Below are 17,801 nucleotides of genomic sequence, written 5' to 3'. Positions count from 1 at the left end.
CTGGCTGCGTTTGTTTACGATCACGCTCCGTCGCCATTTTCGCCCGAGAAGCGTCTACCGACTGGCGAGGAGCACAACGATAGCGGCGAACACAGTCGGCGATCGTCGAATCTGATCAGCGGCGAAAGATAAGTGCACGTGTTTCAAGCGGTGTAGGCGGCGCAACGGTCGAAAAATGAGCGCGAAAGAGAGGAGAAACGAGGAGGAGGGAAGGCAGAGGAGGAGAATGTCGCTACTTTTTATATATAGGGGTTTTATCCGCGAGCGATTCAAAGGGCCGTTGGGGCCGTGTGTTCGCTCGCCAATGCTCATGCTTCTCTTCCCAAGTCTTTTGCTCATGTTCAAGCCTTGACCAAGGCCTGCAGATACGGTGCAGTTCCTTACGGTACGTATACGTTTACCTGCTACAACTTGCACGCCACTTTTGTTTTGGCGGGCCCGTGCCGGCGCGAAGTTTAGACTCGGAATATATTTGCATGCACGGTATCTAGCAGAACGTTCTTTTGTGATCTGGGAGGTAAAGCCGGAGTTTCACATAATTGGTTGAATGATTACAGAAATTTTAGCTGCGTGTGGCCTTTAAGATTGCAGCAGCGTGCTGCATTGCGTAGTATACCGGGACTTTGCTCTCTTGGCTTCTCCTCTGTGTAGCTTCCAGCACGCTAGCAGGCAGGAAAATAGTCTTGCATTGGTGTGGTAACTTCACTTATAGTTGGAGGAGTGGAAAACTTTTTGCGGCATGAGATTCGTGAGGCGACGTCCTTTAATATAGTGAGGCCATTCTATGATTAGTTAAAAGTGTTTAGGGTCCCTTTAGGAAGACAATGGTTTTATTGACACGTGGTACAATACCGCAGGGATATTGTAAGAGACACTCGGAAGGAGCGGTTGCCGGCCTTGATTGTCAGGCTAAGCCCACCTGTTGCTACAACTCACCAACACCACTACTTAAATAAAAGTAGCATACTCTTGTAAGAGATTTGTTTGCAAACCATCTAACTGCTAATGACCTACTGCAAGTCGTGTGTCGATCAAACCATTTGCCAGTTTAATTTCGCTCTACAGTAGCTTTTTCATATCATATCTGCAACATAATTCTGAACGTCATCGTACAGCATAAGATTTTGAGAGAAAGTATTGCTTAAATTTATAAAGTAAATGTGACCGAGGTAAAACAACGGCACATATGTTGCTATTTTAAATACCGAATCGCACATCTTTTTTTTCTTCTGTTGTATTACAGAGCAAACTTCTGTGGTCAGCCAGTGGTATCCAAGAGGGAAGGGACCCTGATTGCTGTGGTTACCGCAGCTACGTCTTATTTTCTGTGGTCACCTTTTCTACTGTATTGAAAAATTTTGTAAAATTCTGCATGCCCTTTAATTTATTAGTCAATAACGCCGCTTTCTCACAAGGTCAGGTAATTTTTTTCTGCATGTTATGCTCATTTGCTTTGTATGTGTATTGCACATTTGATATATGTTAAAAAATGTTATGCAAGTTTTTTTAAATCATATAATGTATTAATGCTGCAATTTAATTTTCAGTTCTGTGTAGTAACGTGTACTATGAAGCTAGCATATGGATGCATGGTATGCTGAAGAAGTGGCCAATAATTTTGCTTACCATGTCACTATAGGATGACAATCTATAAATGCTGCTTTAAAGACAGCTATATAAAAGCCTGCATATTGTTTCTGAAGCCATTATACGTTATGACTTCAAAAACAATATGCAGGCTTTTATAGCTTAATAATTTTGACGTCCCACGAATTCTGTTATAATTTATAACAGAATTCTGGGAACGTCAAATAAAATTCTTAACTTGGTCTTGTCAAGATGTTATATAAAAGCCTGCATAATGTTTCAGAAGCCATTATTACAAAATTCTGGGAACGTCTAATACAATTCTTGAAGTTGTTCTTGTCGAGATGTTTATTAGCCAACTTTTAGCGTAACGTTAGCAGGGCTTACTGAAGTACCTGTAGACGTCCACGGCTAGAAAATGTCTTGACCAGGACAGCTATTAGACTTTTGAATTATCCGTTCAAGACATCTTTTAGACATCAAATAGCTGCTTGTCTGTTTCGTGGGAACACGTCCGGCAATTGGCCACTAGTGCTTTGACAATCACTACGTCATAAAAAGTGCTTACGTGTCCTCGTGATTTTTAAATGCTGCAATAAAGGTCGCAAGCAATGCAAGGTGCAAAAAGAAGCTTTATTTTGGCTTCCCGAACCAATGCTTCCACAAGTTTATCTCTCTCTCTCTCTGTATGGAGGGAGACAGCGCACAGTTCATCGTGCACGCGACTGTGTGCTGCGCTGACCTGCAGACCTTCGTCGACAGAGTTTCGGGCAAAGGCGTCCGTTTGTCTAGAGAGGGGGGACAGTATTGCAAAAGGGTTGGGGAAGGGGGGGAGGGAGAGTACGAGGTGAGACGGCGCGCAAGCTGGTATGCGAAAGCTTGCAGTGAACACAAGCATCGCGCCAGCGTCAATACGTGTCAAAGCTTAGAGAAGTCCTTTTTCGAACATTCAACCGAGTCGCCGACGGCGACAGAAGCAATAAACAAATGAGTGAAGGGTGGGGAGACAGCAGGCGGCCGAGGCGAAGGCGCCGCCGATGTAAAAAAAAAAAAATCGCCAAGCATAAGGCGGGGCGAGTATGCCGCTGCCGTAGTTCTGCATGACCCATACCAACGGCATAGAGCCGAGGTTACGCGAGGAATCGAGACAAACTTCGGAACAACTAAGTCTATAAGGACAGACTTGTAGGCGCGTTGCGTATAAATTTACTGTGCTTGAAATCAGCCAAGCCATTTTAAAATTACTGCTTTATTGTTAAATTCGAGGCTATGAGTTCAGTTACTAATGCTTGAACATGGGCTGGTTGGTTCTTCGGCATATTTTGCCACAAAAGCGCGTAGACGAAAAAGAGCTCTACTTTCGAAAAAAGACTTAATTCCCATTCCATTCTGGGGTCGCCAAAATGTGGAATGATTCCGGAGTCATTCCAATTCCAGCGTAGTAACTCCGCAACACTGCTAGACAGGTTCTCGTGAAACTCAAGACCAGAAGTGACGTCATCAGGGACGTTGCACTTAAACCAGGGGTACCCACTCATTACTAATTAAAATAAGAACAAGCTAATTAGAGCTACACACCACCCGACAGAGTGAACGCCTGCCTAACACAGCAGAGGGGTGACGTCAGTCACTCTTCTCCCGACGCGTACCTGCTCTGTCACACACTCGTCACATGTTACAGCGGTCATTACATGCTCTTACATCAGCGGTGGAGATCGCGTAAGGTGCGCTTCGTGCGCCTTCTGCTAGGGGGCTATGCGTCGCGCCCTCCTTCGTCTCTCGCCAGCTTCTCTGTGAGTGGCGGTTTCCCGCCAGCCCTGTTCCCTCGCTCCAAGTTCGGTTTCTTGCCTGTTCCATTCGCCGTGGAAGTAGATGACGAGGACGCCGGGCCAAGTGTTGTGTAGTTTACATAAAAAATTCAGCAGCATTATCTGTCTGTGTCATATTTCACTTTAATAACACAGTTACCACATGGAAAACACAAAGTTAACCCAAACACTACACCAGGGTACACCGACGCCAGGTCCCAGTGCCACTAGCAGACACCCAAGTCAAGGATTAGGGTCGTTTCTCTTTTTTTTTTTGTTTTGTTAACCACAATGCTGTGCTTTAGCATGTTGTCACAATGAAATGACAATATTGCACACCCACGTAACAGAAAACACAGGCAGCTCCGAAAACAATCTTTATTTAAAACATTAGTGCAATACACCTTTAATGGCTTCACTTGCAGCGCAGGTGCCACCATTTCTCTTGCCATGGCAAGCACCTATAGACTTACTTAGAAAGATTACAAATAAAAGAGTGGAATAAGGCCATGAGCCGTATGTACAAAGGCCAACGCAGTTGGCACAAGTGCAATCAAATTTAGTCATTGTCGCTATCCTCTTCTATGTTGGGGCTGGTCGGGCTATAAGTCGGCGAGGATGGGGAGTAGCCCGGACTGGTTGGGGAGTAGCTTGATCCCTTGGGACTTGTGGGAGAGTAAGTAGGTGAAGTAGGTGAATACTTCGGTGATGTCGGGGAATATGTTGGCGACGTTGGAGAATACTTCGGTGACGTCGGAGAGTACTTCGGAGACGTGGGGCTATACTGTGGTGACGTTGGACTGTACTGAGGTGAGGTCGGGCTATACTTAGGCGACGAAGGCGTGTAGGTGGGGCTTGTCGGTGAGTACTTTGGACTCGTTGGAGAATACTTCGGACTTGACGGAGAATACGATGGAGACGTTGGCGAATATGTTGGCGAAGTGGGAGAGTACTTGGGGGACGACGGCGTGTACTGGGGTGAGCCAGGAGAATAGCTAGGACTTGTCGGAGAGTAAGAGGGAGAGGTTGGAGAGTACTTGGGACTGCTTGGAGAGTAGCTGGGACTACCTGGTGAGTAGCTAGGACTTTGAGGAGAATAGTTGGGAGAACTAGGGGAGTAGGATGGGCTGGTTGGGGAGTAGGATGGAGAAGTGGGAGAGTAAGAAGGTGAGGTTGGGGAGTAAGAAGGCGAGGTTGGCGAGTAGGAAGGTGATGCAGGGGTGTAGTTCGGAGAGCTTGGGGAATAGCTGGGACTGGTCGGAGAGTAGGATGGAGAAGTGGGGGAATAAGAAGGAGACGTAGGAGAGTAAGATGGGGAAGTTGGCGAGTAGGATGGCGAAGTGGGAGAGTAGCTCGGGCTTGTTGGAGAATAGGACGGTGATGTCGGGGAGTAGGATGGTGATGTTGGGGAGTAGCTGGGGCTTGTTGGGGAGTAGGAGGGAGAGGTTGGCGAGTAACTTGGTGATGTGGGAGAGTAGTTGGGAGAAGTGGGCGAGTATGTGGGTGACGTTGGCGAATAGGACGGAGAAGTGGGAGAGTAGGATGGAGATGTTGGGGAATAGGTTGGGGAGGCAGGAGTGAGAGAGGGGGAAGAAGGTGCATAAGCAGGTGAAGAGGGCGAGTAGTTTGGAGAGCTGGGGCTGGGTATATAAGGTGACGCAGGTGACGAGGCTGGCGAACCCGGCTGCGGTGACCATGCAGGGCTGCAGGCACCAGGGCTGAAGCCACTAGCATCACTTGATGCAGAGGGAGAGAAGCCAGCACCTCCTGGTGTCATGCCACTTCCCACGTTAGGTGACCAGCCACTGCCGTAAGCCGGAGTGGCACCAGTAGCCCATGGTGTCATCTGAGGGGACATCCCAGCCATCGGTGTGGCTGCACTACCAAAGAACACTCCAGGGCCACCTGCAGGATACAAACATTTCACTTGAGAGCATGAATAGCAGTAAACATGTGAGATGTGTTGGTTTTGACCAGACTTATGTACAGAACAAAATGGACACAAGAACAAAATAGACACATTTCAAGGGCACAGACAGAACCAAGGGTGCGGGTTCATGCAACCTACCGACACAACACGGCAATGGAAGCACTGCGCACTCAAGCCCTACCAACCAAACTAGCACACAGCCAAAAGCTTTGAAATTATTAAGTGCCCAATGCCAAAGATTAATGCAATGAATGGCTAAAAAATTATAAATTTTCAAAATTAATGGAGTCAAATTATTGATCTTTTACTGCGGCTACGATTTGAGTGCAGCCATAGATGCACCAACCATGTTGCTTCAGAGATGATCAAGGCTTAAAAGAAATGCCACAGTGACACTCTTGCAGTTATAAAACAATTGTGCATGGGCAAACAGTTGTCGTGCATGCTGCACAAGAACAAAACAAAGGACCAACTGGGCACGCAATCCATCAATTTATATACACATGTGCATCAAACTACTGTGGTCAAAAGTGAACATTAACGAGCAATTTACCTGACCAAGTATTTAGACTTTCTTCAATATTTGCACAATGCCATAGATTAATGCACACATTAGCTGGCCATGGATGGCTAACAAAAATTATAAATTTTCAAAATTAACGAAGTGATATTATTGAGCTCGAAGAGCCACAGTAAGAAATATACAGTCACAGCATAATCAAAAGAGAAAGATGGAATCTAGAGCACACTCACAGAGGGATCCCATCATTCCAGGCAGGTTCATGGGAATCTCAATGCCGTACTTGCACTTCTCGGCATCAAGCATCAGGTCAAATGCCCCTGTGCCCATACGTGCCAGCTGTCCCATGATAATGTTTTCAGAGACACCTTTCAGGTAGTCAACCTCAGCATGTGAAGCAGCATCCAGGAGCACATCAACCTGGACGCAAAAAGAAATGGAAGCCACAATGTCACAAAAGCACTTGTAGACATTCAAGCCTCCATCGAAGGCCTTCTAACAAAAGCTTGCAGGTGTGATCTAGAGAACTGTTGCATGTCACAGGGGGGTCATATTCCCCACTTTTTACCAGAAAGTGTTGTGCTTGGCAAATGCATTGAAACAGCCTGTGGGGGAGAGAGGGCAGATGTCCTTTGGTCACGGATGGATAATGTGTAGCATCCTCTTTGAAACAGGGCGGCGACTGCTGCCGCCAAGCTCATCCCTTTTATGTGTCCCTTATGCAGTGGCAGTCAATGTGGCTTCTTACATACCTTGATGATAAGTTGTGAATCCCCTCTTATCCCACACTTTTTCTGAAAGCTCCCTCAGTACCTTACATTGCTAGCTTGCCTACAAAAACTAATAAACACCCTTTCCATGCATGCATGTAATCCTCCCTTGCCTCCTTGAGCCCAGACCCAACCATGGTAGTTGAGTGCCAGGGTGGCACAGTAACGCAGTGGGAAGTGGTGATGCATGCTGCATTCCTGAACCCAGCAAGGCAAGTGTGATGGCCTTGAAGATTACCGAATTAAAGCCAGGTAAATAAAATTCAATGGACCAACTTCCACCACAATGACGCTTTGGTTTTAACTTGTATAGCTCTCAAGAATAGTTTGGCTCAAAGCGCAACTTCATTAACCCCCTCCGTGCTTTGGAGAAGCTGGGTTCGTCCACACGTTCATGGTGAAAACAGCCAAAAACAACCTATGCCTGCCACTAGTACTTTGCATTTTCTAGCAGCGCTATAGATGAGCCTAGTTTTGCCTCAGAGCTTAGTTGTGCTTTTGGTAGATGGCAGCACGCAATCCATAGGATAGCGCAAGCAGAACCATATTTATTCTTTCAGAGGTGGTAAAACATGTCATCGATGGGGTCTTTAAAAATAATTTGGCTGTATTTTGTACGATTCAGGATAATAGTGTGGTGAAGTGGTTAAGCAAGGTTTAATTGCACATACTAACTTGTTTTTGTCAAGCTAAGAATAAGAAGTGCTCAACAAGATATAGTCTATGATGGCGCTATCATGACCTCAAAACTCCTACCATCTTCTCGGTGACATTGTTTATATGACAGTGGAATGACTAAAAATGGCACCATGAATGAAGCCTGAGAACTGTAACAGCACAGTAGGAATGTGTCAAGTGCTGCTGACCAGATAAGACATGACATCAGCACATCCTCGGAGACAAAAATTTGTTATATTTGGAATTTAAAATATTGTATTGGTTGGATCTAAAGGTACCAGGTTTATGAAAGATATTGAACATATTTGATTAGGAAGATGAATAAGCTTTCACAAAAAAAAATTTACTTTATTACCCAACAACCCCATCCAGGTCATACTCTATCAAGGCAAACCATACGCAGGCCCCAAACAGCCACCCCTTCAACAAATACAGTCAACGACCGATTTTCTTGGAGATGCCTGATAATTCAAATGCCTTTGCGGCACTGTCGCATACCCGTAGAGCGTAGGCATGCCTGAAATTCAAAATACTGAGACCCTTCGCCATTTAATTTTCCGAATTCATCACCATGACTGCAGTTCAAAGAATGGCATTAATTGAAGCTACCACCACCACCACCATTTTGATTATCTTGCAGCCGTAACCGCTACCACGGCAATGCTAGGCCTAGCTGCTTCGACGTTCACTACCAAGCTTTCTGCTGTTCAGTGCAGTGTTTTTCATTCAATGAATCTGCCGCTGTCAGCAATGATGCTTACTTCGCCTTTGTTATCCTCGCTGACGGCATGGAAGCGCGGAAAGCACGGCAAGGGTCAAAGAGTGCAGTACGCTCCAAACGGTACTATGCCCCATGTGCTCTGAAACAATAGGCGAAGATGCTTATCGCAACAGGGCTGGCGGTGATAACTGTAAATGTAGCGAGCGATAACCCGGAAGGAGAGTTGCTAGTATCGAAATGGAAAACTGAATGCGCGCATTCGTTTTCAAGTGAGACAGGCAGGTGAGTATTGCGGAGAAGCTGCTGCGGCAGGCGACTACTGCTCTCGATCATGCGCGCCTTGTGCCATTTCTTGTTTACATGGGATCTAGCGCCCGGAAAACGAAAATGATTGTAGTTTAGCTATCTACTGAACTTTGGTGCCGAAAGATAGTATTTACTGGGAACTTATGAACCGGTAAAAAATAAACGTAGAAGTATTGGGTCATTTTTTTTGCATTCCCGATTGCAAACGTTGGCACTGGGAAATCGTACGAAACGAGATGGTATCTACGAGGTTCTACTGTATATACACGCATTCACCCACTGTCTATCACAGTATGAGCACCAATAAGCCTAGTGTACTGGCAGACCTTCAGGGCTATTTCGGAAGTGCCTGTGGTGATTTGAGCCCTTGGGGGCAGTAAATGGCATGCATTCATTTTTTTTTTTTCGGATTGCTGATCTTTCAGACGTTTTCACAGCAACAAGCGAGTAAACGAAATATCAGACGTTGACTGTATAGGTTTTCATTAGGGGTGTGCGAATATCGAATATTACAGAACTGAATCGAATAGTGAACATTCTAATAATTCGATTCACGAATTGAATATCTACTATTCCATTTCTCGAATATTCAATATAATATGTCGCGTGCACCACGGAGCCCCTCGTGCTCGATGCCACCCAAGAGAACGTTTCACTTCATTTTCGCCGCAAAAGGACCGGTGAGCACTATCCAACGTCAGCCAGATGCAGGGATCACACACATAGTGCCCGAACGCCAGAATTCGCAGAACGACACCATGTTGGCCGGGGCCGCCTCTGAATACAAGGTTCGTCCTGGTCGAAAGGACTGATCGAAATTATAACGCGACACGGACAGAAGGTAAAGCAAAGTAAGCAGCGCGTATTTGGTAAGGTGCGCAAATCGGGCCAATTAGCTGCCAATAGGCCCACAGATTGTGTTGGATACGTGTAGGTGAACTTCATGCCACTTCAACAGCCGTCAATCTAACCTGCACATGTGACCTCGGGACTCATCACACGATGAGCCACCCGTATAAACATACTAGCGACAAGCATTCTACAACGACTTACGGCCCGTTACAGTAAAACCTTGTTAATTCGGATTTCACGGGACTGAAAAAAAAATGCTCGACTTAGCCGAATATCAAATTACTGAGGGTATCCTCAATAATTATTGAAGGCAAGCTTGCTGTGACCCTGCAAATTTTAAAATCTTTCACTGGTGGCAAATCATGCCAAACCTGACAATGAAACGGGTGCGGACGGCGCCTGCTTTTTATCGTCCGCGCTGGCAACGAGAGTCAGTGATGCGTGATCCTTTCATCTGTCGCGCAGATTAGCCTCACGATAACCCACCTGCCATAAAGTAGGGATAGCCCTTCTGCATTTTGGAGAAAAACAGGAAAGCAAAGCTTTCTATGCAAATAAATAAAGGATTGCCGCAAAACATGGGTCCACTATTAAACTGAGAACCTGATTGGTATTCAGTACAACAGAATGTCACTAATTCATTTCAGAGAAAAAAAAAAGCACTTGATTTTATTTAACAGAAGTTCTATTGATTAAAAAAAACATTTTCCGGACTTTCATATGCTAGAACTCAGTTGTAATCAGTGCTGACAAACTAATTTGGTGTTCCCTTTAATAAGAGTAGACCGCACTGTACCTCTTGATTTCTATGTACCTATATTACTAATAGCTTGCTAGATTCTTGTCACGCAATGGTAGTAGAATCCCGAGCATGTGCAGCACTGTATTTTCTTGCCCGAAATTTGTGAGCATAAAGTTTTTTGAAAAATTTAGTAATATCCGTTATTCGATTCGATATTCAACATTTCTTTCTTGGTTCGATTTGATATTTGATTCAAATTCTACTATTCAGTATTTGCACACCACTAGCTTTAATTAATTCATTCATTCATTAACTGTGAGATGGGGCAATCTTACATGAAATGAACTGAGGAGTATTTTACTCTCTTCTGCACATGACAAATGTACAAATGCCAATGCAGCCAAAACCAAAGGATCCTGATTGCTCTTCAGAACCTTCGCATCGGAATGCATTGGCGCTAATGACATTGCAGGCAAGTGTTAGGCGAGTCCCTAGCACAACACCAGTCACAAAACTATGCCCCCTATAGCTGGCATGGGAATGTTGCAGAGTGAAAACACCACAGCCATGAAGAGGCCACAGAGCCATCAAGCTCAATTTCAACTTACAGTCTCTTCAAAGGAACACCTCATGAGGGCCCCCGTGTCCTGCCGGTTGATTCCATGACGTGTGATGGCCATCAGATGTCCCTTGGCGGTCATCACATCACACAGGAGGGCCAAGTGGCGGTAGTTGACGTACGAACCGTCGAACGAGATGACGTGGTTCATCTCCTTCTCTACAGCCTTTCGGACTGCCTCAATGCCCAGCACCTGCAGAGACCCATGCCCTTCAGGTAGGGCTTGCAAATGCCAGTTCTACTCCAAACCAAAACATCAATGCAAGAGATGGCGTTACTTAAGCACTTGTCGGTGCTGAAAGTGCTGGAAAAGCAGCGAATTTGTGCTCCTTTTAGTTTTTATATACAGTATTAGCATGGATCAGCATGGGTATAGAAAACACAGCTCCACCACCAGACAACTATGTCTTGGGGCAGAAATATGTCCCCAAAATCTGTACCAAAATGCAGTTATATTCCAGTTAACATTTACAAGCACTGTGGAATAGTGTTTACATGAGTTATTCGAGCACCAATACATTTTGCGACAGATTTTGAGGACATATTTATGAAACCTGGCACTAAGCACAGGTTTTCTGCTGAATGGACATTGCTTCATTACTGATTGGCTTCAAATCCACAATAGAGGCACATGCTTTAAAGTGAGTAGTTACAAAAGTAATTAGTGCAATTGTTAATTAGCCAATATTGCTCTGCAATTTGTTTTCGAGTAGTGCCCAGGAACTAGTGCAGCTGATGTGACAGAAATGCAATATCTGCCACAGAGATCTTTAATGTTTCTATTAAAACAAATAACATTGTATAATTATGAGAGTAGTAGTAAGAATGCATGATGCCTGCTGGTCTTCATTCTTAAAATCAACATGAATAAGTTATGAATAAGCCAGTCCAAAGCTCTTTCACGCCAGTTCAATCCTTGGTTTATATCATTACCTGTCATTACCCCATTTGTGAAAAAAACATTCCCCCAACAAAGTGTGAGCAGTATGATAATCTCACTGACGCAAACAGAATTCGTCAGAAAAATGCTATTGAATCTTACGGTCAGATACAAATAAGTATGTACTAGCTATAGTAAAGCTGAAGAACAGCCACTTGTATCATAAAATTTCCCTGTGTATTGTTTTAGAAGGAAACAATACATTATCAAAATAAAGCCAGGCACAAGCTACAAGAAAAAAGCAATTTGTGTAGCCCTGTTGCAAAGTAAATTGCACAATAAGAGTCATTTTATCATATTTTCACACACATTACCCCACACACCAAAAAAAAAAAAGTCAAAATCTAAGCACGAAGTGAAGTGCAAGCTATATGCACTTTCCATGCCTTGAAGTGCACTTCAAGGCAATGCGTTTCGAATTGCTGTGAAATGGACCGGCAGAACTTGCGCTGCCATTAAAGATGTTGCGCACTTCAACAGAGAGCCACAGTGAACTTGATGCTGACAAAAACACACAAGGCAAGATTGTATCTGTGGCTTTCCTTTGAACTAACATAGTAGTCTACACTTAATTGCATTAGTTGTCTTCACAGTATTTTGTTCTTCCTTTTCCAAGGATTGCAATTAAGCATGGAGGTTTATGTGCAGGGGGCAGGTTATTTGTGTGCGAAAACGGATTCCTCCTTAGTGAATCCTGCAGGAAGCGAGTTGAAAAAGTAAAGTAACAACAATAATATAAAAAAAAAGAAGTCGTCAGTGAACTCTTAGGGAACCAGGCGACTTACAGCGAAGATCTCACAAATGTCGTTAGAGTATGTCCGGACAGGGTCAACGTCCCGTTCGCTCAGCACTCGCATGAGGCTTGTGCCGTCAGTTTCAAGAAGCCACTCGGCAATGGCCTTGAACTCGCCAGTCTCGGTAAGGACAATGCGCTTCTTGTTGTCTGTGGTAGGCAGGTGCATGTACACCTAGAAAAAGAAAAGATTTCGAGACAATGGGAATAAGGAAACGTGCAGCAATAAATACAATTAGAGAAGAAAGTTGGGCTAGTTGGTACATATTTGAGAATTTACACATATTTAGCTAGAGATAAAAAAGACGTGTAGAGAACAAGATGCACACAAGACATAACGCTAGTTCGTGTACTCGTATAGTGTCCCGTGTACATCTCATTGTCGTCCCATGTCTTTTTAGTTCTAGTTACATACAGCGTGTTTCTACGAAGACTGTAAGTAATAGTATTTAAAAATAGCCGTTTTGAAATAAAAGAATTGGTTCCTTCGGAGACATGGCTTGTACAAAGAGCTAGCTTCAATTTCCTAATTACAATGAGCTCGCTGAAACTTATAAGCTAATTAATAAAGTTTTGTTAATTAGCAACTAAGTGTCATGTATCACGCATCATCCCATGGTCGTCACCACTGGTCTCCAAAAGAAACGCCCTTTTATTTCAAAAAGGCCATTTTTAAATATTACTTAAAGTATTCATAGGAACATTCGGTATATCCCAATACTGCACTAATTACACTAGAACATGGCATTGAGACATTAATGCGAACACTTAGCCTGCCAGTGTTCTACGCATGCTCTGACCTCCCGTTATGTCATACCCCATCACATTAACGTAATAAAATAAAGCTTGCTGAGAAGTGCAATAAACAACAAGGTCTGGCAATAAGGAAAAGAAGCAAAGTCTTAACTGCGATAACTGCAGTAATAAAAAAACACTGAGAAGGAAGCGCACTGTCTTCCGTCCCGGGGGAGAGATAGGGGGCGGCATTGTACTCTGGCATCATCTGCATACTGTACGGTCATGCAGGCCGTATCTTGAACACGATCTGCTTTGGGGGTAGAGTCTAGGTGCGCCAATGGCTCATACCGTTGTGCATACTGTGCTTTTGCCGCTCAGTTTGCGTTGAAGCGATTGATAGCATGAAGGTCACTTCGCTTGCTGCTGCTGCTGCCGTGCTTCCTCACGCAAGTGTGATGTGCTCGTGTTTGCCTGTGCACGCTGACACCGTGCTTGTTAATGTAGTTAACAAGCGAATGTTTACAAGTTTATACGGACGATAAAGCTGCTATTCTTACTTTGCATAGCTGTCTACTAATTTGCTATCGCAATCGATGCATCGTCTTTCGGGCAAAACTGCAACTTTTTTTCAAACGTAAGAATCAAAATAAAGTTGTGTGCAGTTCACCACTATTATTTCTCAATGATTCCCGTTTCTCGGCTCTTGCGTTTCCCGACTCTTATGTATTTCTTGTTTTGTTTTTTTCGGTCCTGTGAAAAACGTATCAGCGGGGTTCTACTGTATTCACACCTCCACCACCTTTAATTGCTCCACCTTTGTTAGAGTGGTGTGTGCGCTTTTCTTCGCCAGATCCTGTGCCTGTTGGCACGCATTCTCAACCAGAGCCAGTGCAGAAAAACAAGCACGAGACTCCACCGAGAGGCGTTTTGAACAACCACATATAACAATTCACTTTTTCGTCTTCGGTCAGCACTACTATCGTCATCACACCGTTGGGGACGGGAAAGGAGGAGGCGAAGGAAGGATTCTTTTTATTGTTGTAGCTTCTTCAGCTTGTTTCAGTCGCCATTCCGCACGTGTTGTGTCGCGCTGCATCGAGACGTTGTGTGGTTCCTTGTGGCTACTACAACATCGAATTTTGCGTGCTTGACGCCATGGCTCCACCATCTGTGCCATCGCGAGAGCCAGGCGGTGCGAAGAAGCGTGGGAAGTACACGACCCTGACGTTGGAGAAGAAAGCTGCAATTATCAAGCTGATACAGAGTGGACGTTCGCAGCTTGATGTCGCCAAAGAATACCACCTCTCCAAGCAAACGGTATCTGACTATGTCAAAAACAGAGCGAAGATACTGTCAGCGTTTGAGAATTCCCACAACAAGAGCCAAAAAAACGACAGTAAGGGCGTTCATCCAGCCCTTGAAGAGGCTTTGCAGTTGTGGCTCAAAGGAGTTTTGGCCAAGAGCCTGCCCGTGTCGGGAGACTTGTTAAAAGAAAAGGCGGAGTCGTTCGCTCTCAAAATGGGCATTGAAGAGTTCAAATTTACCGACGGATGGCTTCGCGGCTTCAAGAAGAGGCACGGAATTTCATTCAAAAAAGTGAGTGGTGAAAGCGGAGCGGTGGATCAGACTATTGTGTCTGATTACCGTGTCACGAAGTTGCAAGCATTGCTTAAAGAATATGCTCCTTCGGACATATTCAACTGTGACGAGACAGGACTTTTCTTTAAGATGCTGCCGGATCGTACGCTAGCATTTTCGGGGGAATCGTGCGCCAGTGGGAAGCTCAGCAAGGAGCGTATAACAGTGATGGTTGGTGCCAACGCCACCGGAACGGAAAAACTGCCTCTTCTCGTTATTGGGAAGGCCAGAAATCCGAGGTGTTTTAAGGCTGTGAGAACCCTCCCTGTGGAATACGACAGCAACTCCAAGGCGTGGATCACGCAATCATTGTTTGAAAGATACATACGCAAACTTGACCGCAAGTTTGCGCGGCAGAACAGAAAGGTCATCTTTTTTGTGGACAACTGTGGCGCGCACGGTAGCGTGCCGAACCTTGAGGCCATTCGGCTGGAATTTTTACCGCCTAACACCACAAGCGTGCTCCAGCCAATGGATCAAGGCGTGATCAGAAACATCAAGGCACACTACCGTGCCCGCCTGCTCAGCCGCACCGTCTTGTGCCTCGACAGCAGGAAAGTGTACAAGGTCGACCTTCTGGCCGCCATCCACATGTTAGCCGATGCACGGAAAGCGGTGAAGCCAGAAACCATCGCGCATTGCTTTAGGCATGCAGGGTTCGCTGCTGCCGAAGAGCCCGAGGCGGATGACCTGGACGTAGGCGACCTGGACGGCACCGATGGCGGGGATGACTTAATGAACGACCTGCGCAGTGGTGGAGTGGACGTTCCTGCCACGATGACATTTAAAGATTTCGCTCGTACGGACGACAACGTTGTTTCGTGCGCGGAGCCCACAGACGACGAAATTCTTCGCCAGGTTGTCCAGCAGCCGGAGAGCGGCTCGGATGATGACGACGATGACCGCCCGCAGCCGTCGGCGGCGGAGATCGCCAACGCGGTGACGCTATTGTCGAGCGTTTACGGTGACGATGTCACCTTGGCGCAAATACAGACAAACCTAATTGCCTCCAAGCGTACTATGAGGCAAGGCAGCATCAAGGACTTTTTTAAGCCTGCCTGAAACCTGCAGTATTGCACACCAACAGAGTCACGCCTAGTTGGTGCGAAATGACCAGTCATTATTCATTCCGAACAAACAAAAAATGCTTCGTTATATCCATATCTAGCAAATTTTCACCTCATTAAGATGACATTTTAAACGAGTATTTATGAGCATCTCAAGAAAAATTAAGTAGGGGTTGTGCAAATACCGAATAGTAGATTTCAGATTGAATATCAAATAGAATTTTAAAAAATGCCAAATATTAAATTGAATATAGAATATCGGAAAATTTTTCACAAAATGTAATGCTTACAAATTTTGAACAAAAAAATATGGTGCTGTACATGCTCGCGGAGTCTCCTAGCATTGCATAACAAGAGCGTAGCAAATTCAGGTACATATAAATCAAGATATACAGTACGGTTTACTCTTATTAAAGGGAACACCAAATTAGTATGCCAGCACCAAGTACAGCTCAGTTCTAGTATATGAAGGTCTAGAAAATATTTTTTTTTGTGAACAAAATTTCCATTTAATAAAATCAAGTGCTTTTTTTCCTCTGAAACTAATGAATTAGTGATGGTCTTTGTGCTGAATTAGGTTCTAAATTTAATAATGTACCTGCATTTTGTGCCAATCTCTTATTTCATACACAATATGTTTTAATTGCCATTTTTTCTCCAAATTACAGAGGGGCTGTCCCAAGTTTACGGCTGGTGGGTTATCATAAGGCCAATATGCGCGACAGACAAAAAACCCTGTATCACATGAATCAGTCACTATTCTGTGCATAGCTGGCGCCGACAGTTAAGGGCAGGCGCCGTCCTCACCGTTTCATCTCAGGTTCAGATTGATTTGCCCCCTGTTAAAATATTCTGAAATCTGGAGGGTCACGGCAAGTTCGCATGATGCTCACTCCCCCCACCCCTATGCCCCTTTCGTTATTCGACGTACGCAATGCATGCAACCATGTCATGACACTTTCACGCCCACCGTGTAAATCCAATTAAAGCTAGTCTTGTGACGGGTTGCTCGGAGCTATAAAACGAAACCGATGTGTGTCTACGAACAGCGTAGGGAATGAGAGGTCACCGTAAGGTGTGCCCCGAAGATGGCGGCCGTGGAAAACTTTGTTGTTATCTCGTGCACTCGCTTTCACGTGTGAGGTGGTTTCTGAGTGTTGCGCGGCTTCTGCGAATAGAACAGTCGCCGACACTCGATGAAGCAGCACCGAATAGGCCTAATGGCCTAGCCAATGTAGTAGTGACAAAAATTCATTGCTGAACGATGCGGTAACGGGCACCAAGCCATTATGGAATGCTTGCTACTAATGTTCGCAAATGGCTTATCAGTGATTGGTCCGGAAGTCATGCGTGCGGGTTATATTGAAGGCTGTTGAAGCACCATGAAGTTCGTCACCGTGTATCGAACAGGATCTGCATGCCTATCGGCGACAAATCAGCTCGATCTTCGCACATGCTTACGCACTCAATGAAATAGGCACTTCTTTTGTTGCCGTTTCCTCTGTCTGCGTGGATCTCTACACCTGAATAGAGTCAAGCCCAATCTACAAAATGACTTGTATAGCGAAGGAATAATTCTGTTCCAGTTCTATTGTGAGCTGTGCGGTGCACCACCTTTATAACGAGTTGACTTGCATAGCGAATGATTTCGATGGCCTCAAGCACTTTGCTATAAAGGCATTCGATTCTATGTCGAATACTTGAAAAATTGAATAGTAGATTTTCAATTCACGAATTGAATTTTTCGAACATTCGCTATTTGATTTGATTCGGTGATATTCGAGCACTCGCACACCCCTAAAATTAAGGTTACTCTGGGACATCCATTAGTCTGTTACAATAAATTTCATTAGAATGATGTTTTACTCGTTTTTTTTTTTCTAGTCAAGTGCACCAAACCCATACATCAGCAAAATCACATCTGCATCAACCAAACCAGCCTCAGATGCACCTGTGAGCACGAGTATAAGTGAGCCCTAAAAAGTAAAACGGGGTTGTGAGCTGGAATCTGCGTGAGTGGACTCGCGAGTGAGCTCATCACTCCGAGATAGTTGCAGAGGATGGTAATGCTGCACATGCTAGTCTGAACATG

General features: G+C 44.8%; 1 protein-coding gene across 5 annotated transcripts in view; it reads right to left on the bottom strand.

The window, feature by feature from the left end:
* Positions 1-3,759: 3,759 nt before the first annotated feature.
* LOC119441765 (DNA-directed RNA polymerase II subunit RPB1) overlaps positions 3,760-17,801 on the bottom strand; it is a 65,565-nt gene continuing 51,523 nt past the window's right edge. For all 5 annotated transcript variants that reach the window (XM_049661600.1, XM_049661597.1, XM_049661599.1 and 2 more), the window contains 4 exons: positions 12,259-12,441; positions 10,523-10,726; positions 6,079-6,265; positions 3,760-5,300 (listed from right to left, as the gene is read on the bottom strand). In XM_049661600.1, coding sequence (XP_049517557.1) covers positions 3,955-5,300; positions 6,079-6,265; positions 10,523-10,726; positions 12,259-12,441 — 1,920 coding nt within the window. In that variant the 3' untranslated portion in view covers positions 3,760-3,954. The remainder of the gene's footprint in view (positions 5,301-6,078; positions 6,266-10,522; positions 10,727-12,258; positions 12,442-17,801) is intronic.

Source organism: Dermacentor silvarum, chromosome 2 (assembly GCF_013339745.2).
Source record: "Dermacentor silvarum isolate Dsil-2018 chromosome 2, BIME_Dsil_1.4, whole genome shotgun sequence".
NCBI classification, from domain to species: Eukaryota; Metazoa; Arthropoda; class Arachnida; order Ixodida; family Ixodidae; genus Dermacentor; species Dermacentor silvarum.
The sequence above is the reverse complement of the archived record's forward strand: the minus strand, read 5'-3'. Positions and strand labels throughout refer to the sequence as shown.